Genomic DNA, 23,387 nt, shown 5'->3' on the forward strand with positions numbered 1-23,387 from the left:
GAAAAAAACAAAAGAAAGAACGAAAGAGTAAAGGAGAATGGGTCAGCTGCGCACTCAAGTCCATGTCATCATGGTGACGGTATTTTGGAAAAAAAAAAAAAAAACAGAAAAGCAACAACTCCGGGATGGCCATGCACATGAGCTTCTATCCGTTGCCCGACATGACGCCTCTGTTGGTATTTCCACACCGTACAGTACAGTAGAGTCGAGCAGCAGCGTAGATCAGCAGCGCAGATCAGCAGCGCAGATCAGCCCAGTAATATACACGAGTAGCTTTGCCGTTCGACGGGCCCCAGAACTTGGCGCACCGGGCAATGGACCTCCAGTCTCTGCCGAAATAAGAGTACGGCAGCTCAAGCAGACCATTTCCTCTGGAGCGCTACAACAGGTCCCAAAACCCCATTCCTTTGAAGCCATGCTCGATCCCGTGTTTCCTTCTTCTTCTTCTTCTTCTTCTTCTGGCCCTCTGGCCTTGTTCTCCAGGTTAGTAGTAGCTCTCCAGGTCTGCGTTATTCGACGCTTGTCCACTTGCAAGGGAGCGGCCCGCGCCGCCTTCTCGCCCGCCTCCACCGCCGTGGTGGGATCCTCCCCGGCCGAGAGATGCCTTGGGGCCGGTTGGGGGTGGGCCTTGCGATCGGTGCTGATGTAGTCGAGGGTAGGCGTCGTCGTAGCTGACTTGGGGTCCATGCCCCCAACCCTGTTGATTCCTGGGATCGACGTCGTCCAGAGATCGGTACTGATATCCCGCTCCTTTGCCTCTGCCACCACCCCGGCCGGCCCCCCGGCCCCCGCCCCTGGCGCTGCCGCGGGTTCCTCGAAAGGCACTACCTCGGCCGCGAGGGCCCCCTCCACGCGTCCCCGAGTGGTAACCTCTGGGCTCGTTTCGGCCGCCGTGTGGCCCGTGGGCGTTCCTGGCTACCCAACCTTCGTCTTCGGCGTGTTTGCGCTTAGATGTTGTGCCTGCAGAGGCGCTCTGCTGGTCATACCCTGGGTGATCTTCCCTGTCGACCCGTAAAATGACCTTTTCGCCCACGGTAGTCTCGAACTCGAAGGACTGACCCTTGGGCAAGGGGTGCCAGTAGGCGATTTTCGCAGCATCAGCGATTCGAGCTCCCTTGACGAGGGCCAGGACGACCAGAGGGACTGGGTTATCCGTGTGGTACCGGGCCGTGGACAGCGCGGGCCGCACGCGAGCGGCCCAGATGCTATTGTTGTAACATGCCGTGCCGGTCACCTTCCACAGCATCTTGCTCCCCATCCCGCCGACTTTGTCGAGAATGTACGAGGGACACGGCCGAAGACAGATGAGGATGTTGTCAGAATGTATCTTCAACTCGTCCCTGGCCACGTGGTCCGGGATATCGACGAGGTTGAACATTTTCTTGCTGTCGTCGTCGTTGAGCAAGTAGCTGGTGATTACGACGGACGTGTTGATTTTCAGCTTGCTCTGCTGCACGACGGTGTCGTTGTGCAGGTTGATCATGCGCTGAACCTCGGCGACCTCGGTGACGGGATCCAGTCTTGCCGAGCTTTCTGCTACCTGAACCACCTCGGCGCTTATGGGGCCGCGAGTTGCCGCCACGCCTTGGAGGCGGTTGTACTCTTGGAAGAAGTCGCGGAAGCGGGCGGTATGCTTTGGTCGGTCCTCGTACACTCTTATCTCGGTGGCTTCACGGTACGTTTCCATGAGGGCGTTGAGGAACACCTGCTTGAAGTGCATGGTGCTCTGAAACCGCTGGTTTGACGGACTGGCGCGCGGCTTGAGGCTGACGAGGTCGAAATCAAGGCCTTTGGCGGCGACCATTCTCTTGAGCAGGTCGGCAAAGGCGTTCTCGGAGCGGCCGGTCAGGAGCACGCAGAGGGCGTCCGGTTGCTTGATGGTCAGGCGAGCCAGCTGCACGACTGTCTCGTTCCACCATCCTTCCCAGGCCCGAGGCTCTTCCTTTTCCACGCCCTGTCCGGTCGCCGCGAGGATGCGGTTATCGTGCCACCAGCCGCCGTTGTGGAAGCCCTCCGGCGTGACCAACAGTCCTATCGTGGGCCCATTCCAGACGGCCGGATTAGGCACGGGCGACTTGAACACTGAAAGCCCGTTTCCGCCCCCGTCAGCGTTTCAAAGGGCTTTTGTTCCGACAAGGGCGTGCAGCACAGAGCAACCGTGGGGGAATTGGAAACAAACGGCAACGACCTACACGTGTTGTCGAAATCGTAAACGTGAAGAGCCTTGATCTTGCCAACGGCTGGATGCCTCCCGGTTAGCCAGCGATACCCCGGACGACGTGCTGAGCAATCGGAGAATGGCCGCAATGGCCGGGGGCCCACGCATACCTGGTAGGGTTTTGTCCAAGCTGGACCATCGACTCAGGGCCGTGACTGTGAACGGAGAGCCGTCGGGCGGCACGGGGGCCCAGGGAGCCTTGGTGGCCTTGGCGGCCCTGGCAGCGCCATGGTACGCGCTGTAGGCCGAGGCCATGGCGCTCGACAAGAGGCCGCTGGTGCGCATTCGAGGCTCGATAAGAGCGAGCGTCGGGGACGCGAGCGGACGACGAGGTCCGGATGGATGATGGAGGGCAGCGCAAAAGGACTTGCGCAGGTGCGTGCCGGAGATGGCGGAGATTGGCGGAGATGTGGTTGTCGGCAAAAATCTGTGGTCAGCCGATGACGGGGGGATTGGGATTGGCTGGGATTGGCTGGGCCAGGTGGGGAGGGTCGGTCCAAGGTATCCGCACCTGTAGTCGGTACCTGGGCAGCGCCCCACGGTGGGGGGCGGCCCGGGAAAGGTGCGCTCGAACTGGCACTGCGCGGCTCCACGTGCTGCAAGGGGACCGAGTAGCTGGTACCTCCCGGCGACCCGCGCGCGTTCTCCCTTTTCCTTGGCGCCGCGAAAACCCATTCCTCTGGACAAAAGGGAGCCTTGTTCCGACGGTGCAGCAAGGCACGAAGCCTCGCGAAGCCTTTTCGAAGCCTGCCTCCATGGCCTCGAGTCCCGTGGTCAGCTTCATCCCCGGCAAGAGGAGCTCGCCCGGCGCTGCCGGATCCATCCTGCTGCGGCTCACGGTCAAGCCAAGGACCGGCAGACCTCGTCAAGGCGTCGTGGCCGTCACGGAAAAAGCTGCCGTCGTCTGCGTCGCCGCCCAGCCGAGGCAGGGAGAGGCCAACGAGGCCGTCATCCAAGTATTGAGCGCCGCCGTGGGGATTCCCAAGCCGCGGTTCCAAATCGTCCGCGGCTTGCGATCCAAGGACAAGATTGTGGCCGTTGGCGGCGTTTCAGGGGATGGACAAGCACACGCCCGCGCCATTCTCAGCTTGCTCCACAGAGCAAGCCGAGCAAGCAGAGAAAGCGGCGAGGTGCTTTAGCTCTTACGGTGGTGCGGTTGCTCTTACCGGGACGGCCTACCCCATCAGCTCTTGGGACCTTCCACCAACCCACCGGCTGCAACCCACCGGCTGAGTCGGCCGGCCTCCAACATACTGCTTGGCTTCAGCTGAAGACAGGAAGAACTAGTCGAGTACTGTAACCGTACTTCTGCGACAGCTCTGGGAGACGGGCCAAAGCATCCAAAGACTCGAGCAGCTAGATACAACAACTCTGACTTATTCAGCATCACAACCATCCCCCCGCCCCGGAAAAGAAGCGAAACCATGTCCAGACCAACCCACGTCATTACCCCGGTCCGTCCTCAAGACGTGGCTGAAATCGGGCAGCTAAGTTCAGACGCTTTCATGAATGACCGCCAAACCCAGATGAAGATGCTCGGCAAGAGGCCGTATGACATGAAGGAAATCACGCTCAGCAGCCTACCAGGCATGCTGGGCAACCCGCGCTGCGTCGCCGTCAAGATTACAGACGAGGAGACGGGCAAAATCATGGGGTTTTGCAACTGGGGGTTCCGAGGATTTCAACCTGAAGAGATTGCAACCTTCGGGGGCGAGCCGCCCCGGCAGCCGCCCACGAACGAGACCGAGGCCGGGACAGAGTCCCAGGACAAGGACAAGGGCAAAGCCTACGACGGGCCGAGGAGCAGCGACTCCGAGGCGGAGCCGGAAGACGATCCCATCTCGAGATTGCAAGCTCTAACAGGCGGCGACCTGGAGAAGTGGATGGAACACATCATGCCCCAAGGCACCAGGTGCATCTTCGTCATCGGCCTGGCCGTTTCGCCCGCGTACCAGGGCCGGGGTGTCGGAAGCGCCCTATTACGCTGGGGCACCAGCATCTGCGACAAGGAGCAGGTCTTTGCGTGGGTTCACTCCTCGGAGATGGAGTGGCCGATGTACGAGAAGAGCGGGTTCCGAGTGGCCCGGGTCCTCGATGTTGATTTGGACGAGTATGCTCCGGCGCCCCCTCCGAACAAAGGACCCGGTTCCCAATGGGGCCATTACATGTTTCGCTACATGACGTACGTTCCGGGGCGATACCAAGCACGAACAAGGTCCGGCGAGTAGTTGCAGGCCGTTTGTTTTACTCTCTTTCTTTCTTTTCTTTTCTTTTCTTTCTGTTAATGCTGCATCGCTACTGATGCTAGCAGGCATTCCTGCTCGGATTCTCGTCAAGTAGCTTACAAGTAGTCCTTTATTCAATATGTGTTTCGACAATGATGATAAAGTGTACGGTAAAAGGTCCCCATTTGCCGTGATAACCTCAAACTTCAGTTCAGTTTACCTCTTCACATGGCCATGGGTTCATAGTTCACATTGTGATACTCACTGTCATCGAATCAGAAGCAAAGCCCCGTTGGCTCAGTGGTAAAGCGTGTCACTAGTAATGACAAGATCACTGGTTCGATTCCAGTACGGGGCAAGCGAGCCACTTTTCTTTTTTTTTCGCTTTTTGCCCCTTCTGCCGTAACGCCGTTACAACAATCATTTCCTATGTAAGTGCGGATAATAAGGAGCAGCCGCAAACGACTGAGAGACGAGCTATGAACCCATCGCAGGATGGCGAGGAAAGTACTTGCAGCGAAGTGGCGTACACGGCAATTGTTGCACCAAAATGTGACGCCACATAAAGTGCGGCTTCATTGGGCTCTCTCTATCTATATATACGGAGGTATTCGGTACTGCTACGTTCGCGGAGAAGATGCGTCGTCACAAGCCTCGAAACTATCGGAAAAAGCTTGATAGACTATATGAGATGGTCATATATATATATCTATTACTCTAGCTAGTATACCTAGGTGGTCCTATCTATACTAGTATCTAGTACCTCATTGCTAATTTATGTATATGGGAAACCCGAGGACCGGGAGGAAAACCCATATACAGTCAGTCAGTCATGAGATGGTCATATTCAAAGGAAAATAAGAAAAATAAAAGCTAAGCTGTATCTTAGGCAGCTACGAATTGGGATATCTTTCGCGTTGCATGCGTGCGCCCTGTACCAGTTCCTAAGAAAATGAAATGAAATGAAATGAAATAAATGAAATGAAATGCATGGCGGGGCATGGCAAGAAGCGGGGGGCCGTGGCGAAAAAGAATCGGAAGCGGGGCGACGTCCGGCCTGGCCGGCAGACCCACTCGTCTCCGCCTCACCTTCCGCTTTGGGTTCGTCTTGCACGGGGATGTCCAAGTTGTCCAACTAGCAGTTTTGCTTTTGCACTGTTGGGCGCGCAGCTGGAGCCGGGCGCTCTGTCTCGATGCTGTCTCGAGGCTGCTCCCCTAGCATGGAGGCTGCAGCCCGGCATGAAGGGTGTCTGGTCTCTAAAGATAGTAGGTCGCGTACTTGGAGCGGCCGTTGACCACCGAGATGAAGTTCTTGGCGACAATCTGGTGCATCCGCTCCGAGGGGTGCAGGCTGTCTAACCTTTTTTGCTCGACAGACTTTGGTCAGCGGAAAATAGTCATGAACGATGGATGGATGGGCATCTCGATGACGACTGGCGACGACAATAAGAAGGGAGTTGGGGGATTTGTGGAGGGAAAAGGACGAATATACCACATGAAGACCGATTTGGGGCTTTTTGAATCAACACATGTACTCGCGCAGACACGCCAAGAGCTGGCGACATTGGCGGGCGCATCCAAGTACCCTCCCGGGTTAGCAATGACGTCCATGAAGAGAGAATGGACGTCGAAGAGGGCGAGAGTTGCGCCGGGCCACCGCCGGCGCAGGCTGACGTGCAAGGGCGCGCCGTAGGCGAACATGGTGTTGACGGCGGTGGTGTACTGGAGCATGGTGTTGGCCCGGTTGCCTGCCGAGGACGAGGCGGCGTACATGGGGGCGCGGTCCAGGGGCACCTGGTTGAGGAGCACGAAGCGGCGGCCGCCGGCGCGGTAGACGCGGTCGAAGACGGACCACACGCAGTCGAGGTAGGTGGCGACGGTGGCGTTGGGCTTCTGGCGGTCGCCTTGGAGGCCGTCGAAGCCCAGGTCGTTGGTGCCGATCCAGAGGGCGTAGACGGTGTTGCGGGCGGCGCGGTCGGGGTACAGGGAGCGGTTGCGGGCGTCGCTCTCGAAGGCGGGCACCTGGTACTCGAGCACGGAGGGGAAGGGCGCGTTGATGGCGGCCAGGGTCCTCGAGTCGAAGTTGTTGGTGCACATGGCGCCGCTGACGGCGTAGTTGTAGTACTTGGCGGCGGTGGCGTTGGCGACGAGGCGGCCCCAGGAGTAGCCGCCGCTGGCGGTGTTGCCGCTGGGCGGGAGGAGCGCGCCCACGGGAGGCGCGGCGGCGTGCTGGGCAAAGTAGGAGTAGCGCCCCTCGTCGGTGTAGCTGTCGCCAAAGGTGACGAGGTTGCTGGGGGGGGGGAGCCCGTGCGAGTGGGCGGCGGCGGCGGCGGCTTCGAGGGCCGGGGCCAGCAAGGCGAGCGGCAGCATGGAGGGGATTGTCGGAGCCGGGACGGGGGATTCGCTAGAGTACGCCCGGGGGGCGGGCTTCTGTGTTTTGTCTCTGGATTCCTGCGACCAAGACAAGGAAGGGTGGTCTGGTAGCCAAGCACAGCACCTGCCAGGTAGTACTTGGTCTCTTTTTTTTTTTTTTTTTTTTTTTACCAGAAACCTCCTGGGGAATAGGAAAACCCGGCCGTTATTTATAGAGACAGCAGCCAAACCCGGTGTCTCTTTGCTGCCGCCTGTCTGGCTTTCCACCGCTGCTGCGGTCTGCGATTTTCCGCAGCCGGCACAGGCATGGCACAGGCATGGCATAGCCTCGCGGTCTGCGTCTTGCGTCTGGGTCTCGCGCCTGTTACTAGCTGCCACGACATGCATTACTCGTGAGCACGCGAAACGCGATTCTACCAGCCGCATCGGCCTGCGGTGCGAGGACACGGTGTCGAGTTCGGGATTACTTCTTTCCTCGGGCATGTGGGGGGTGGCGGTTTTGTGGTTTATGAGCTTGCCAACCTGCGGCTTAGCGCGGTCGCTTATTCGCCGGCTTGCCTCACTACACGGAGAACTTACACGGAGTGCTACAAGCATGTACCAGACCCAGGCCGGCTTGTGGGGGCCCGCTATACCATTCCGGCCTGTACTCCGGCTACCCCCGCGAGAAACTGGCACCGCATCGTCACGAGGGGGGGGGGGAAGGGTCCCGGGAGCACGGGGACGCCGCGCAACCCGACCTCGCAGCCCGGCTGGGCTGGGTGGAAAGCAACGCCCCGCGCCGTGATGCGCCGTGCTGTTTATCGTCCCCGCACCGCGAGCCGGATTTCGCGGCGGCGGCGGCGGGGGGAAGGGGGGGGGGGGGGGGAGAAAAAAAAAAGGGGAGCAGCGGGCGGCAGGCCGGCGGTGCGGGGTGCGAGAGGCGGCCGGCTTGGGCGCGGAGGACGCGGCACTCGGGTCCCGTCTGTCCCGACCCGACGGCCGACCGCGCCCGCTGCACTGCACAGTGCATACTCCGTACATGGGGCTTGCTGCAGACATGCATGCATGCATGCTTGCTCCGTAGGACGATTGCGTCACCCCACGTGACGGACGACACGTGATCATGGGTGCCATCGACCACCCCCCTTTGGCTGGGCTACGACTTGCAGGACAGGAGGAGGGCATCACCGCCGCGCGACACGGCCGCCGTGCCATTGGATCACGACGGCCGCGCTGCGCAATAACCGCCGGCTCGTCTCCCAGTGCGGGGGGCTGCGCCGCCCCAGTCGACAGAGGCGACCGGCCGTTCAACCTCTTGGCTGTCTGCCGCTCTCAGCTTCCAACAGGTTCGGCCAGAGCCTATCCAGAGGCTAGCCAGAGGCGACCCCGAGGCTATCCAGAGCCTATCCACAGACTACCCGCAGACTACCCGCAGACTACCCGCAGACTACCCCGAGGCTAGGCTAGCTCGCCTGCACGACCGACCAGACCCCAGACGTCAACCAGGCCAGACTTGTTTCCTCCCGCCGCCGCCGCCGCCGCCGCTATAAAGTCAAGCCCAGCTCCTCCGGCCCGCCCGCCCTGCCCACGAGCATCCTCCTCCTCCTTTTTCCTCTTCCCGCCCGCCGTATTCCCTGGTTCAACCACCCACCACACCACCATGAGCTGGTTCGGCAGTAAGTGAAGTGACACCAACCCCCCCCCCCCCTCCCCCCTTTTCAACCCCGCCTGCTGCTATCCAGCCTGCTGCTATCCCGCCTGCTGATCCTCGCGCAAAGACGACTCCGACCAGGCCCAGGCCTACCAGCAGGTCACGGAACGCCCCCACGAAGCCAAATGGTCGCACGAGCTCATCGGCGGTGCGGCCGCCTACGAGGCAGCCAAGGCGTACGAGGACCACGTCGCCCGCAACGGTAAGAAGAACCGGCCCTCCCTCCTCTTTCCTTCTTCCCTCTCGCCGCGCGTGCTGCCAACGGCCAACGATAAAACGAAAGAAAATAAAAAAAAAAAAAAACCTGGCGAAACCACCTCGCTCACCTTTATCCCCGCAGGCCACCCCGACGACCACGCCAAAGCCAAGGAGATCCTGGCGGGCGCCATTGGCTTCTTTGTGGACCGCGAGGTCGAGACCAGGGGCTTGGACTTTATCGACCGCGAGAAAGCGAAGCGTCATGCCCAACGGCAAGCCGAGGAAGGTCTTCGTTCAGAGGGCCGGTACTAGATCAGAGCAATGCATGCGTAAGCAGCAGCAAGTAATACATGCGCCTCCCGTCACTTATCCAAGGCAAGCTGCATTCGCCCTGAAGTGGACGGATATACATGATAGCCCCGATGTGCCAGCCCTGGCTCAGGACCCAAAAAGCGCTTTGCTGCCCGACATGCCCTGGCTGGACATGAGCCGCCCCCTGCCCCTCCCCAGTTTGTAGATTGTAGCCCGTCATAATGGACACCAGGAGCTTTCAGGCCCCAGCGGAACTAGCAGGCCTCCATAGGCTCCATCTCTATGCCGTGGAGCGGAGGGGATGAAGGGGTTGAAGGGGATGGAGGGGATGGAGGGGATGGAGGGGATGGAGGGATGGAGGGGTTAGAGGGGAAAGAGGGGTAGGTGGCGGCTGGTGGGGCTGATGGGGCCTGATGGGGCTGATGGGGGGGTTGGTTGGGCTCCGCTCACCCGGGATTCGGTGCCGAGCCGAGTTGGCATTGGCTCCTGGCCTAGGTCGAGACCCCGTCATGTGCTGATTATTGATACCCGTCTTGCCGCACATCCGACAAGCTCGGCCGTCACCCATCTATCACACATCATGCATCATGACACAGTGGGGTAAACACTGGAATGGGCTAAAAAGTGTCGAGGCTCAATACAATACATCATCTCAACTAGTTTCGTTCCTTGACTACTACCGACTCTTGTACCGTGCGGGCGAGCCAAGGCCAGGACAAGCTTTCCCCTCCCGAGCACCTTGCAAACAAAACTCTCCTACTCGCACGGCGCAGTGCCCAGGAAGGGGATGGGATAGGTTCCTTTGCCCAGAGGCTTCTTATCCTGCGGAATGTTCCGCAGCTGCGGGAACGTAAACGGCTCCGTGTCGCTAAGACTCTTGACTCTGCCCAGAAGCTTTTCGAGCTGCCTAATCGAGGCGGCTCCCGCAAACTCGGGGCCCTCATGTCCAGCCTGAACCGTCACGACAACAGTGAGCCCGCGTTCTTCGTGCGTCGTGCCCAAAACGCCCGACTTTTCGGCAAAGGTGCTGCCGTAAAACTTGTTGCCGTTGAAGTCGTAGCCGTAGCGAGGCACGTAGAAAGGAGCGCTGGGCCGCGACTGGAATCCCATCTTGTTTCCCCACGTCATGTTTTGGATGCCCAGCAGGACACCGCTGGGAGGCAGGATGAAGTCCATGCCTCCCTGGACATACATGACGTTCTTGGTCTTGTCAATGACGTTTGGAAGCTCGCGCAGCGATGGCGGGGCCGACATGTCCTTGTATTGCACAAACGGTGTGTCGACGCACTCGCCCCATTGGATGTCCAGAGGGGCGTGAAGCGCCTTTTTGACGTCTTCCCGGTTGAAGTAAGGCTTGTCGCCGAGCGGATCGTAGACGGGGGCGGGAGAAAAGTTTAAGAGGTTGTAAATATTAAACGAAGGGTTGTTGCTGAGGGCCTTCCTGAAGACAAAGTCCCACAGATTGCCGCAGCCATCCTTGTAGACGACGGTGCCATTGGCAAGCTTGTGCGTCCACGGGGTCGAAGACGGTTGCGGGCCGGCAGGAGGATAGGCGTAGTACTTTTTCAGGTAGTCTCTGTACCCGCACTGCTCCGACACGTTGTGGATGGCGGCCATGGTCATGTCGTCAAAAGGCATCAAGACGTAGTTTTGCGCGACGAAGCTCTCGACAATCACCTCTGACTGCACGTCTGAGTCGAAGCTGATGCCGTCAACAACCATCAGACCCTTGAGGTTGTAGTACTTGGTGTCCTTGGCGTTGACAAAGTGGCTGCTGATGTACGGGCCATACATGCCGCCGTACGACTCGGCTGCGATGTACACGTCATAGCCCTGCATGCTAAACGTGTCGACAAAGTTCTTCCAGAAACCCATGAATTGCTGGGCAAGTTCGTCCTCGTTGTGGATCGTCACCTTTCCCTTGGAGAAGCCAACGCTGACGGGCTGCTCGACCCAGACCACGTTTGTGAGGTGAGTCCAGCTCCAAGGGTTGGCCAACGGCTTCGACATACCGGGTCGCCACTGCATAGGACCGTTTTCTTGGAGGAAACCCAGCAACGATGAGCATCCAGGCTGCAACGCCCATATTTCACGTTAGTTGATGCAATTTGGCCAACGTGCGCAAGGAGAGGGAGCCAAAGGGAAGGGGGGGGGTTTGATTTGTTGTTTTCTGGAGAGAGTCGTGGCGGAAGCCCGAGACGTACACCTCCATTGAGCCAAATTGTTATTTCCTTCTTCTTCCTAAACTCCTCGTTGTCCGAGGGGAAGAACCAAAAGAATAGATTGTCGAGCTTGTCCTTGTTGCTAATGGGCATCAGTCCAGAGAAAGACGGGCCCAGGTCAAAGTCAACATCGGGGAGTTTTGCGCCATCGACGGCATATTCTACGGAGCACCAGTGGTTAGTCAACGCAAACGGAGACCAATGGGCCGTGGGGGGACTCTTCTTCTTCTTCTTCTTCTTCTTCTTCTTCTTCTTCATCGCCAAGACCTACTCTTGGTCTTGTCATTCAGGAAACTATTCGACGCCTTGTCTGGCTGCTCCCTGGCCTGGATGACAGAGGGGCCACCCTGAGCCTCGAGATAGTCCACCGGCTCGGCTCCACGCAAGTATTGCAAGAGCTTACGGTGGCTCTCACTGTGGCGCAGCGCCGTAACCGAAGCGGCTAGCAGGCCGAACAGGGGCAACAATTGACCCTTCATTGTACTTTTGTCCTGCCTCGGCCTCTTCCTCCCGGCCAGTCGAGCGAATCCAGTCGGTAGAAGAAGGAAGACAGAAGAAGAAAGGAAGACGAGCACGGAAGGGCAAGCACGATCCGCAAGGGGCGACGAGGCCCAACTTTTATCAGACTGGGCTGCAGCCCTTGCAGTTCCAAGACAAGAAAAGAAGACTCGGTAGCCGACAAGGCGAAGGCAATTTCGGCAAGTCGACGGCTCTTCGGGTGATTTGCATCCAAGGACGGGACGAATGAGCGACTGCCGGTGAAAGCACTCATGCCGCCGAGTCCGGCCTCCTGAGACCTTGACCCCCTTTGCCCTTTGCAGCTCCCCTTGCCTGGGCCCTGCACAATCCCGGAGTCCGTAGGAGGGAGGCAAGCATCTGGGTGCCATGACGCATGACATGGGTCTTGGGGGAAAAAGGCCCATGACTGGAACGGGGTGTGTACGATGGCACCGACGCAGCGGCGACATGAGGAAAACCGCGCATACGGACGGACGACTCGAGTTTCGCAACATATGCCTCAATCCTATTGCCGGGGCGGCTGGTCACAGACTCATGGCCAAGCAAGGGCCAACGTTTGGCCGGCGGAAGATTGCATGCTTACTGTCTGGCTTTTTCGGACCGGGGCGGTTCGATTCTGCCTGAACCGACAGGGCATTTCTCTGACGGAGGGGGGGGGGGGGGGGGGTGCATTGCAGGTCGGATTGTCCGAACAGGCATCTTCAATTCCATCTTGTGTGATCGACGAGTCAAGCAAGGCGAGGACGCACCTCACGAGTCGGCAGGTTTGCTGGCCAGAGGACTGGGGCAGGGCAAAGAAACTCAAGTCGCCACCCGAGCTGTCACGACAAAGGAAAGAAGGGTAGTCCGTGCAGTACTTGCAATCTCCTCCAGTCGAGTGAAGGAAGCTGCGGCCGGCCAGGGGCCACCAGCACCACTTTCCTAATCCAGCTACTTCCATCTCCACGTGCCCTTCGTCTGCACCGGATACGAAAATCGAGGCGAGGAAAAAGTTCCCCCAACCCTGCCTTTTGTGCCTCTTGTGCCTCTTGTGCCTCTTGGTTGCATCAAGTAAGTTGGCCCTGACAGACAAGACAGCCTTGGGGGCAATAGAGTCGATAGGCACAGCCTGGATTCCCTTGCACCAACCCGAACCCGCACAACGCACACGCACACGCACACGCACGTCTGCGGATCAGCGCAACGCAACGCTGCGCGCCTCGTCGAGCTTCCGATACACGACGCCATGTAACCCACCAGCGGAGTTGTCGGGCTTGGGTATTACCGAGCTCGTTGCTTGCTTGCTTGTCTAAAGTCCGAATCAGACCCGTTGATCCCTTTCCCCATCCGCAAGGAGGAGCTGCCTGCTTTTGTCGCAAATGCTGTCATTAATCTTTTCCACTTTGAGTGCCGACCGAAAGGAAGCAGGAAGTGATTGACGAGTCCCTAGGCTCTCTCTCCATTATTGCCATTTGCCTACTTCATACACCCCCCACAGCCGGGCTGGGCTGCCTCGAATGGTGATTGCTCCGGGGTGAAAGAAGGTTTCCAAGCGGGACTGCAGAACGCTCCCAAGGGGTTGACAAAGCATGCATATATGGATATGGGGCCATGAATCTTATCTTCCCGCATACTGTAGTAAATGCCCCTTTGCTTTACGTCTCCTCCCCTTACTTGCCAAGACTTATTAGGCTGCGAGCTGCAACGTCGCCATCGCTTTACCCCGGATGATAGTGGGTAACATAGGCCGCTCAAGCCTCAAGGTATGTATGCTACCCCCGCCAGTTGAAAACTCTGGGTTATTGCGGGTTAAAACGTTAATATGGCGAGTATTAGGCTGGCCATTAGAGCGGGACGTGTGCCAAGTGGTAGAATCGGTCCACCCAACTCCAAATCACTATATCAAGCTATAGCCTACCGAGGTACAATAAACCTTGCCAAAGGACCAAATGGATGCCATACTCGTTATCAATACCCGCTACGATAGCCGCGTCCCTGCCGATTCGACGCGCTGGTTGCTGGTGGCCCCCTGGCACCTTGCCCGTGGAAGCTCATACTAGGCAAAGCTCCGTGCCTTCGATTGCCGTCAAAGGAGCAGAATGCTACGGTCCCTATGATTGCAAACCGTCTTCCATGCAAATGAGGATGCAGGCAACTCAACTGACGTCTTTGACGAGGAAGCAATTTTGTTGCAACTTGTCAACGCATACCTCCAGCCTGGGCGGAAGTAAAGTGCTCTCTACCAAGTCACACACAATCTGTCCCAAAAGAAGCTGCCGTTCCATAGCTTCCTGGATCCAGCAGCAGGACCGCCACAGTGTCGTCTCCATTCCTGTATGTGTACAACAATAAGGCTTGAAATTCAGTCGCCACGCGCAACCGAGCAACAACAAAGCCGCCAACCGCCCCGCAAGCTACTTCATCCCCAGGCACCGGCACAACTTGTTGACCAAATCGGGCAATAGAAATGACAGCAGAGCCAGCCAGCCAGCCAGCCAGCCAGACAGACAGCCAGACAGCCAGACAGACAGCCAGAAAACCGCGCTCTTTCCTCTTGCATCCTACCGCCCCTGCCCACCGTCCCGCCAGCTCGGAGAGGCGACAGAAACAGGGAGCCCCGCAATCCATTCCCCACCGTTCAGCGCCAAACGGCCGGTGCTACGGTGCCGACTGTGCCGACCTGCTTAAAGGAGCAGTTGGAGCCCTGGCGAGGCCGATGAAAGACTGGCCACTCACAGGTCTGTCCTGGCTCACCTGTTGCTTCCCAGTCATCTGATGGACGCGTTTGGAGCTGATGAAGAAGAGTAAGCTGATCAAGTTGTGACGTTCAAGACCTTGAGCTTAGAATACTTTAGGAAGTCGGTACTTGAAAGGAGTGAACCTGTCGCCAAGTTGAGATTAGAGGAGATACGATGGGAGGAGTGATGGCGGCGGGAGAAGAAATGAAAGAAAAAAAAAAGGCATCAAGTGTAGGATGTAAGCACGCACAACAGACTCTATATAAGAAGACTGGATCCCGTTTTGATCTGGTGTACCAAGGCGGATACGGTCCGGATCTCATACTTGTCCGTTCATCGGTGGACAAGAAGAACGACTTTAGGCGGGTGCCGGAAAAGGACTTGAATGCCAAGCCGGCCTGCATGATAATTCGCCCTCTCTTCTTCTTCCACCCGTCCGTCCCTCCCGCGCATACGCGTCATGCTATCCTTTCCCAAGTCGGTCCTAGTTGGGCTTTCCGTGTCCCAAGGTGCTTGTGCTTGGGGCAGGCTCGGACACGCCACCGTCGCGTACATTGCGCAAGACTACTTGACCCCGGACGCGGCAGCATGGTAAGCTTGGCGGGCCAAAGGTTGTGCGAGCTTGAAGAACCCGAGGGGGTGGGGGGAGCTAGCGAAGAAGAGGAGCGAGCAAGCGAGTGGATGTGACGATGGGGGGGGATGAGAAATCGGGTGTGTGTTGTGTGTTGTGTGTTGTGTGTATGTGTGAGAGAGAGAGGGAGGGAGGGCGGGAGAGAGAGAGAGAGGCAGAGAGGCAGAGGAGGCACATGTGACGCCAGCTCGAAAAGCACCATCTGACACGGCATGGCATGCAAAACACAGGTCCAAGGGCATTCTCCACGACTCGTCCGACTCGTACCTGGCCAACATTGCGTCGTGGGCCGACGAGTACCGCGCCACCGCGGCCGGCCGATGGTCGGCGCCGCTGCACTTCATCGACGCCGAGGACAGCCCGCCCAGCAGCTGCAGCGTCGACTACGGCCGCGACTGCGGCAACGACGGGTGCTCCGTGTCGGCCGTGGCCAACTACACGCGGCGGGTGTCGGCGGCGAGGCTGGGCGGCGGCGAGCGCGCGCAGGCCCTCAAGTTCCTCGTCCACCTGGCCGGCGACCTGACGCAGCCGCTGCACGACGAGGCCTACCAGCGCGGGGGCAACGGCGTCGCCGTCACGTTTGACGGGCACCAGGACAACCTGCACGCCGACTGGGACACGTACATGCCGCAGCAGCGGGCCGGGGGCGGGCAGCTCGCCGACGCGCGCGGCTGGGCGGACGACCTCGTCGGGCAGGTGGCCTCGGGCCGCTACCGGGACCTCGCGGCCGGCTGGATCCAGGGCGACGACGTTGCCGACGCCGTGGGCACGGCCACGCGCTGGGCGGCCGACGCCAACGCCCTCGTGTGCTCCGTCGTCATGCCCGACGGCGCCGAGGCGCTGCAGCAGGGCGACCTGTACCCGGCCTACTACGACGCCGTCGTCGACACCATCGAGCTGCAGATCGCAAAGGGCGGGTACCGCCTCGCCAACTGGCTCAACATGATTTCCCGCGCCGCCCGCCACGGCAGGGGGGAAGCCGCGGGCGCCGCGGCGGCCGACGAGCCGTCCGACCTGATGGGCCGCGACTTCCTGCCGGACCCGCGTCCCATGAGCCGCGCCCAGCTCGCGCGGGCGGCCATGGACGGGTCGTGCTGTGGAAAGGGCCGCGACGGACACGAGCATTGACGCAGCATCAGGGAAAGCGGAGGTGCTTGTTCTGCTAGCAGGAGGGAGGGAGGGAGGTAGGTAGGTTTGGTATCCAATGATGTATGTAGAGGAACACATGTATGCAGGTCCCGACGAAACCGTCAAGCTCTGCGCCCACAAAGTACTTTGCTCAACGCCCCCTAACCTCGTGGGGGTGGATTGCACCATGATACGGCTTTTAATGTAAAAGTCGTGGATAGAGTCCGATTTCCAAGTCCTTGAGCATTCCGTACTAGTAGCCTGAGCACACGTGGGACATGCAATTTCACGACGTAATTCACGCAAATCATGGCGAATCTGACCTGGACCTGCCCCGGCACCTCCTCGGAAAGTTTCGGCTGCGATCACACGAAAAAGAAAATAATTGATGCAAGTCATTCTAGGGAATAAAAGTAGGTGGCGGGGGGAAAAAAAAAAAAAAAAAAAAAAAAAAAAAAAAGGAAAAAGGCAGCACTGGCTTCCGAGTCAAATCCGGCTGAGATGCTACATGCTGTATTTATTTACATGTCGTCGCACTTTCCGCTTTCCCTGTGTCTAGGACGCCGACAAGATTAGACGACAGCCAAGAGGAACAACGCTAAGCCCGAAATAGAACCATATGCAGAGTCCTCCGTACCTTTGCATATAATTTTTAGTACATAGCACCTTGAAAGGGATATATACAGGTAGCTTTCTCTCCCTTGTACTTTGCACATATTTCTCTTTTTTCGCCACACTTTTTATCACGACTTGTGCCCGCACAATGGCCTCACAGCTTGCTTCACGGGCTACTATAACGCATTATCATTATCATTATCAATAGCCTAATCAACAGCAGCATCAGCAGCATCATCAAATAGGCCCTTTGCAAGTAGGCCCATCAACAGCACATTAGCCGGCTCTATCCCCTTAAAATACCTAGGTACCTAGCTAGCTAGCCTACTACAACCGACTATTTCGCATAATAGGTAGGACCAGTACCTCAAGTTCCGCGCAATCTTAGCCTAGGGCCAAGTCCCTTGTCTTCGGCTAAATCCCGAGGCAGACTCTACACACTTGAAGCAGCGGAAATGAAACAAAACGTTCACTTAGGAGGTAGAAGGTACCCAAGGTACTTGTAGAAGATACCTACCTACGGAGTAAGGTACCTATGTGCAAAGGTACGGAGTACATGCTCGTTCTATTTCGGGCTTAGCGTCTCTGCATCGTTGAGAAATCCTTCCCTTGCCTGTGCTGTTTACTTGCTCATACCTCGCAGCAGCACGTTTCTGTACAGCATCAAAGCACGTATACAAGATACCCACTTGCGTCCCCCTTGGACCCTTGGATTCCAAAAAGGACAGAGACTGTCATCATGTCTGCCAGCGTTTTCCGGTTTCTCACTACGAAGCAAGTCAAGAGACTTTACGATGCACACATCGCTCGCGTCCAACCGACCCAACCTACCTATCTAGAATCTGCTACCTACTCGCCACAGCAGCACAAACGTTATGGCGAGCAAGATCTTTTCCGGCTGGCAGGCGTCCTCGCGCAGAAGATTATTCTGAACCACGCCTACCAGGATGGGAACAAAAGAATTTCTCTGCTAGCTGCAGACATCTTCTTAAAGATCAACGGATACCAGCTTCAGAGTGAGCTTTTTTACTCGCGACGCCCTCGACCAGCAGCTACAGAGCGCCCACGTCGCTGTTGCAACGACCCAGTGGGACGCTGAGCAATTGGCATCGTTCTACAGGAGCGTCGCCACACCGATCCCACGCATCGAGCGAAACCAGTTAGATGGAGATGAATGATACTCATCAGGGAAAGTGATTCCGGCATTTATGTAGGTACCTTATTTAAATATTATGTAACGTCGGCTAAGTTGCCAAGCATCTTTTTTTTTTTTGCCACTGTGCTACGTCCTAGCCTGCTGATGCATCCTGGTCCGATACAACCAACGTCTGCACCTTGGCGCCTTTGCACCTTGAAAGGGATGGATGGCAAACACGGGCTGCTACTCTTGCCATTGCTGCCTCGTGACGTGGTTGGTTTTTCTTCTTTTTCTTCTTTCCCTCTTTATTTCTATTTTTCTCTTCATTTTTCTCTTTCTATTTCTTCTTTTTTCTTTCTTTCTCTTTTTCTTTCTCTTTCTCTTTCTCTTTCTCTTTGTTTCTTCTTCCCCCCCTCCCCCGTCCAGCCTTCTGCCCGGGCTGCCTTTACAAGTCCGACGCGGCCAGGCACCGACCAGCTTCATGGGAACGAGGCCACGGGATGCCCGCAGAGTATTCATCGTCGTCTTCCCTTCCCTCGCACAGACAGCTGCCTCCTACACATGGCTTACCCAGTCACCATCCGACAACACACGGCGAAACAGAGTCAACCGGACGGCCAAGGCCCAACGACACATTTTGCAAATACTATACCCCACGTACAAATGACCTGGTCCTGTAAAAAACAGCCATCCCCACATACCTACTAGAATCCCAAAGCACACGCAGCATGCTCTAATATACAACTAAAGGAACTAAAAGCTTCGTCTGGCGTGGCACGTGGCGTATCGTGAGCGTGAAACCTGAAATTATGTGCTGTGCTGGGGAAAAGAAAAAAAAAAAGAGATACAAGCTCGGATGGAAAGCGCCAGCCGTCCGTTTCGAGTAATCAGCCTCCATGTGTGGTATATCCAAATGCCCATCTCTCCTGCAACGGTCGCTCCGTGGAATAAAGACTCGTGGTATCTCCTAGCCCACAGCGGGACACACAAAAAAAAAAAATGATGACAAGCAGAGCACAAAAAAGAAAAGAAACAAAAGGGACGAGGAGGTTGTGAGGCGGCCATCGATGCCAGCTCGTCCCTCTAAAACTGTGACGCGGCGTGCATGTGTCGACGTGAGGAAAAAGCCAAACCCCAGTGGCCTTGTGGTCATGTTCGAGCGGGGAGCAAATATCCAGAGAATGCTCTCAACGTTGTGGAAACAGGAAACAAATGGTCGACCAAAGTGTCCGACACAAGCTGACCATTTCTTGCCATCACGACAGCCAGCCGAGTTTGCGTTTTAAAAGGAGAATCGGAGCACGAAACCCCTCGCCGGGGGCGCGCTGCCGTCACCGTCACTGTCCCTTCCGCTCTCGTCGAGCGCCATTTCCCATTCGCGCTTCGTAGGAGCAGGCTGCTCGACCGCCTCCTCAACCTCCAGCCTCATATCTTGACCTTCCCGGAGCTCTCCGACGACGTCGTCATCCATTTCGACCTCTAGCCCTCCCTCAACCACATGTATGGACCGAAAGACTTTGGCCGGGTCAATGCCCCACTTGCTGGCCACTCGTCCATTGAACTCTTCCAGCGTTCGCTTGGACAGATAGACGGCTCGGTGGTACGACGGTCTTTCCTGCTCCGACTTGCCGAGATATTGCACGTAGAAGCAAGCCACGGGCTTCTCCGCCGCTTCCGAGGGTGGGCGGTACGATGAATCCACCCCCAGGGCCTCGATCCATCCGCTCAACGTCCCCGTTTCATCGGTGCGGTTGACTCTCGACAGCTGCTCCAGCGCCTTGCCCGTCGTTGACTTGTCCGTGTTTTGCCACGCGCTCGACGCCTGGGAAGCGAGGGAAAGAGAGCTGGGCGACGGTGAGATCATGGACCCCGTGACCGACGACTTGGCGCTGCGGGCTTGCCAGTTGGGCCCGTCGCGGACATCCCGCTTGTTCGGGGGTGACATGTCTCCGGGGAGAGAGACTGGGTGCAGGTCTGGGTCGTCCAAGTCCTCGCCCCTCAGGTACAGGATGCTGACTGGCCTGGGGCTGGTGAACATGTCCTGGAGAGCTTGCAACTTCATCTGCAAGTCTTCTTCCAGCGTCATCGGACTGGCGCCGCATCCGGCCGAGCTCGCCGACGACATTGACCACGTCCGCTTGTGCTTCTGAACCTTGCCGGGCCGTTGAGATTCGCTCACCTTGGCAGCGCTGCCCAGTCTCTTGCGTTTCCCCACATCCTTCATCCCGCTCTCTACTTGTGCAAGCTGCTGCTTGAGCTTGTCGATGGACTTCTTCACGTGAGCAATGTCATTGGACAGCTTTCTTTCGGCGCCGTGGTCTCGAAACAGCTTGACTTTGCAAAAGCAAACTTCGGGGCTTGCTTCGTCGCCTTTGGGGGAGCCGTCGGCGGCAGCGAGGCTCGTCTTTGCGCAGAGTCGTACAGGAATTCCCTTCACCCCTTTCGAATGACTAAAATCCGTCGACAAGAAGTTGAATCTCACGGCAATGCTGACCTCTGGTAGCGCGTCGGCTCCGGGGGTCCAAGTCACGCAAAATCCGTCAAAGGACGAGCTCTCGAGCTCGATGCTCGGCCGCTTGTCGTCTGCATCGGCGGGTGGGCTAGCTTCAACGTACTCGACCGCTTGCAGTTTGCCGCCTCGTTGGTGAGCCTCGTTGGTGCCCCTGCCTTCTTTCCACAATCCCCAGCATAAGCTTGATTTGTGCCTCTGCTCTTCATCCTCGAACGACACGCGGACAAAGGTTCGGTATCTCGTACCAGGCGATAGCGGCATGACCGCATTCCTGTCCACGACAGAGAGAGAATACGCCTGACCCTTGTTGAGATAGGTGATTGGGATTTCATCTGGCTGCTTTATCATGGCTGTGGGAGCGTTCAACGTCGAATGAAAGCGAAACTTTTCCGCGTCCGGGGGCAAGGCGTGGCTCACGGGCATGCGGCTGGTAGTTTTCTGCGGCTGCAACGCCGTGGGCACCATCGAGGACACCCGATGCTTTGGAGGGTGGGCCTCCAGGACAGGCCCATCCTGTTCCATTGTTTCATAACCGGTATCCTGATGCACGAATGAAGTCGGCGCAAACGCCTGTTGGGGTGGTGGACCTTGGATAAACGGGTTGAAATGGTGGAACTGATGCGGCTGCAGAGCCTGGAAGCCGGACATGTCGATGGCAACTGCGCCAGAGTGAAGTGATTCTCCAGAGTTTGGGAGAGAGAGTGGGGTGCCGATTCCTCCGACCCCCAGCGTTGGGGTGTGCAAATCACCAGCCTGGGGGTGGAAAAGGGTGTTGTTTCCATCCGGTGTTGGCGTGTAATACCCTGGCTGAGCATTGGCGAATGCATTGAAGGCATACGAGTTCGGGTCCAAAAGCGACGGTGTAAATCTCCACGGCTCATGAGAAGCCCTGGGCGTTGGGTCTTGGTCTCGAAATGAATCGTTGTCCACGCTTAAGATTCTGGAATAGAAAAGTTAGAAAAGGCCTAGCGGAGGACTTGATGATGCTTGCGGCCACGTAAAAGTCATTCCGCAATACCCTGCATCTTATTCCAGCTGCACGTGGGCAAAAAAGAAAAAGGACACACTTTATCCCAAGACAAGACGCCGAGGCCTCGCTTTTGGTCTAGCGTAGTGGTGTAGTATTGACGGGGAAAAAAGAAGTCATACCTTTGGTCTTGAGGACGAAGGTTGATGGTAGGGTTATCGGACGTGGTTGTTGTCTGGGCTACTGATTGAGCGGCCCCTTCCGATGTTACTGCTGCGACTTCAGGGAACTGTTGTCTAAAATTGGCCAGCAAGTCATCGCCTGGCTTCTGTGAGCTCGTTCTGCAAAGAAATAAATCAAATCAGTCGGGCCAGCTTCAGCATCATTCAAGTGGAGAAAAGCTGCTCTTCAAATGGGACCGCCCGGCCAAGGGCGTACGTAATGCAGTGAAAAAGAAGAAGTGGAAAACTCGGCCTCACCTTTGTCGAAACATGGCGACGGGTTCTGGTCGCTCTGCGAATAATCGCTAGGCTTATCGACCACAAGACGCCAAGGGAGTCGACTCGTCGTCGAGGGACTAGACGATGCAGTCGACCACTTCTCGGTGAGAAGCTTTATTCGAAAAGTGTCACGCGGGCGGTTTGGTGCGAATCACGGGCCCCATTTGCCTCGGATGTCGAAGAGGAACGGGTTGCCGTGGCAGGCCTAGGCAAGGCTCGCTCTAGCCTGTGAGGGCGAGTCGTCGGAAAGCGAGCGCGAGGTGAAGACGGTGGTGGCGACGATGCGGATGAAGCCGGGGTTGAGAGATCGAAAGGAAGGACCGGGCGGGAATGGGAGAAGTAAATGGGGGGAAAGAAATGGGAAAAAAGGGAGATAAAAAAAAAAAGAAAAAAAGAAAGAAAGAAAGAACAAAAAAAAAACAGTTCAAAATGGAAAGAAAGGAAAAAATCAAAAGGCAGAGGTAGAGAGTAGAAAACAAGTAGAGGTTTCAGGTCGGACGAAAGATTACATAGTCGTTCAACGTCTGATGAGCCGCCGGGTGGCCTCAGCTTGGCGGTGGTGGGGCCAGAATTAGCAAGTAGGTAGGTACATGTACCGGCCTCTGACTTGGGCATGAGAAGAAATAAAGAATTTGACTAGAGCCGGCCGTTCAGAGCAGAGAAGTATGTGACCCGAGTAGTCCGTTCTCCGGACACGTTGGGACTCTCTAAGTACCTAGAGGTATCTAGCTAACTTTGGACTTCGGGGGCCAACACAGCGCAACACAGCGCAACACAACACAAACACAACGGCTTCCCGGCGCTTGTGTGCTCTTGAAGAGGCGTGTGGGTGGTCGCAACGGGTCAACTGGGTTGTCAAATAGCCCAGTCTGATGATATATATGTACCAAGCACCCTGGCTCTGGTGAGCCTTGTCTGCTTGGGTCAATCTGGTGGTTTGAACTGCTGGTGACTGCCTGGCGGTGCTGGCTGGGGGTTGACCCCTCTAGGCGGCAGGCCTATGGCTGGGCCTGGTCCGCCTGGCTGGCAGGTGGAGTCTGGTAGATGAATGGTCTGGTGGGGGGGGGGGGGGGGGGGGGGGGTTGCGCGTCGTATGGGATGAGTATGGGATGAGTGTGGCGCAGCTGGATGGGGTTGGGAAGAGAAAGCCAAGCTGTCGAAGATGGAACAAAGGATTTGTCGCCGCGAGCTGCCAAGAACGGGGTTCGGCCACGCCTTTCTTTCTTTCTTTCTTTCTTTTTTGGGTTGACGCTCTTTTGAAAATGGAGCGTTGCTGATCCCCCACACGTCTTGACGGGATCACGGCAAGCGGCCCTCCCCTGTCAAACGAGGAATGGAAAGGCGAGGCGAGACGAGACGAGACGGATCGCGACCGAGGAAGAAGGAAAACAAAACAACACGGCTGGGCCGATTGACGTT

The 23,387-nt window shown here is 57.2% G+C and overlaps 9 protein-coding genes across 9 annotated transcripts; 5 read left to right on the top strand and 4 right to left on the bottom strand.

Moving 5' to 3' along the window:
* Window positions 1-484: 484 nt before the first annotated feature.
* On the bottom strand, window positions 485-2,503 carry UV8b_01403 (uncharacterized protein; the record flags this gene model as incomplete). Its single annotated transcript, XM_043138901.1, has 3 exons — window positions 485-2,082; window positions 2,193-2,240; window positions 2,329-2,503. 3 exons carry the CDS (start codon window positions 2,501-2,503, stop codon window positions 485-487), a joined length of 1,821 nt encoding a protein of 606 aa, XP_042994835.1.
* A 1,139-nt stretch (window positions 2,504-3,642) lies between these two features.
* On the top strand, window positions 3,643-4,446 carry UV8b_01404 (uncharacterized protein; the record flags this gene model as incomplete). Its single annotated transcript, XM_043138902.1, has 1 exon — window positions 3,643-4,446. The coding sequence occupies one exon, from the start codon at window positions 3,643-3,645 to the stop codon at window positions 4,444-4,446; it is 804 nt and encodes a 267-aa protein (XP_042994836.1).
* Window positions 4,447-5,700: 1,254 nt separating this feature from the next.
* Window positions 5,701-6,813, bottom strand: UV8b_01405 (uncharacterized protein; the record flags this gene model as incomplete). Its single annotated transcript, XM_043138903.1, has 2 exons — window positions 5,701-5,803; window positions 5,936-6,813. 2 exons carry the CDS (start codon window positions 6,811-6,813, stop codon window positions 5,701-5,703), a joined length of 981 nt encoding a protein of 326 aa, XP_042994837.1.
* Window positions 6,814-7,921: 1,108 nt separating this feature from the next.
* On the top strand, window positions 7,922-8,260 carry UV8b_01406 (uncharacterized protein; the record flags this gene model as incomplete). Its single annotated transcript, XM_043138904.1, has 1 exon — window positions 7,922-8,260. One exon carries the CDS (start codon window positions 7,922-7,924, stop codon window positions 8,258-8,260), a length of 339 nt encoding a protein of 112 aa, XP_042994838.1.
* Window positions 8,261-8,458: 198 nt separating this feature from the next.
* Window positions 8,459-9,019, top strand: UV8b_01407 (uncharacterized protein; the record flags this gene model as incomplete). Its single annotated transcript, XM_043138905.1, has 3 exons — window positions 8,459-8,474; window positions 8,577-8,711; window positions 8,850-9,019. The coding sequence occupies 3 exons, from the start codon at window positions 8,459-8,461 to the stop codon at window positions 9,017-9,019; spliced, it is 321 nt and encodes a 106-aa protein (XP_042994839.1).
* Window positions 9,020-9,775: 756 nt separating this feature from the next.
* On the bottom strand, window positions 9,776-11,720 carry UV8b_01408 (uncharacterized protein; the record flags this gene model as incomplete). Its single annotated transcript, XM_043138906.1, has 3 exons — window positions 9,776-11,092; window positions 11,224-11,402; window positions 11,513-11,720. 3 exons carry the CDS (start codon window positions 11,718-11,720, stop codon window positions 9,776-9,778), a joined length of 1,704 nt encoding a protein of 567 aa, XP_042994840.1.
* Window positions 11,721-14,937: 3,217 nt separating this feature from the next.
* UV8b_01409 (uncharacterized protein) lies at window positions 14,938-16,236 on the top strand (the record flags this gene model as incomplete). The annotated part of the gene is made up of 2 exons (XM_043138907.1): window positions 14,938-15,068; window positions 15,339-16,236. The coding sequence occupies 2 exons, from the start codon at window positions 14,938-14,940 to the stop codon at window positions 16,234-16,236; spliced, it is 1,029 nt and encodes a 342-aa protein (XP_042994841.1).
* A 1,354-nt stretch (window positions 16,237-17,590) lies between these two features.
* Window positions 17,591-17,950, top strand: UV8b_01410 (uncharacterized protein; the record flags this gene model as incomplete). The annotated part of the gene is made up of 1 exon (XM_043138908.1): window positions 17,591-17,950. One exon carries the CDS (start codon window positions 17,591-17,593, stop codon window positions 17,948-17,950), a length of 360 nt encoding a protein of 119 aa, XP_042994842.1.
* Window positions 17,951-19,271: 1,321 nt separating this feature from the next.
* UV8b_01411 (uncharacterized protein) lies at window positions 19,272-21,961 on the bottom strand (the record flags this gene model as incomplete). Its single annotated transcript, XM_043138909.1, has 3 exons — window positions 19,272-21,441; window positions 21,651-21,809; window positions 21,948-21,961. The coding sequence occupies 3 exons, from the start codon at window positions 21,959-21,961 to the stop codon at window positions 19,272-19,274; spliced, it is 2,343 nt and encodes a 780-aa protein (XP_042994843.1).
* Between the last annotated feature and the right edge of the window lie 1,426 nt (window positions 21,962-23,387).

The sequence above is a fragment of the Ustilaginoidea virens genome, chromosome 1 (genome assembly GCF_000687475.1).
Source record: "Ustilaginoidea virens chromosome 1, complete sequence".
NCBI classification, from domain to species: Eukaryota; Fungi; Ascomycota; class Sordariomycetes; order Hypocreales; family Clavicipitaceae; genus Ustilaginoidea; species Ustilaginoidea virens.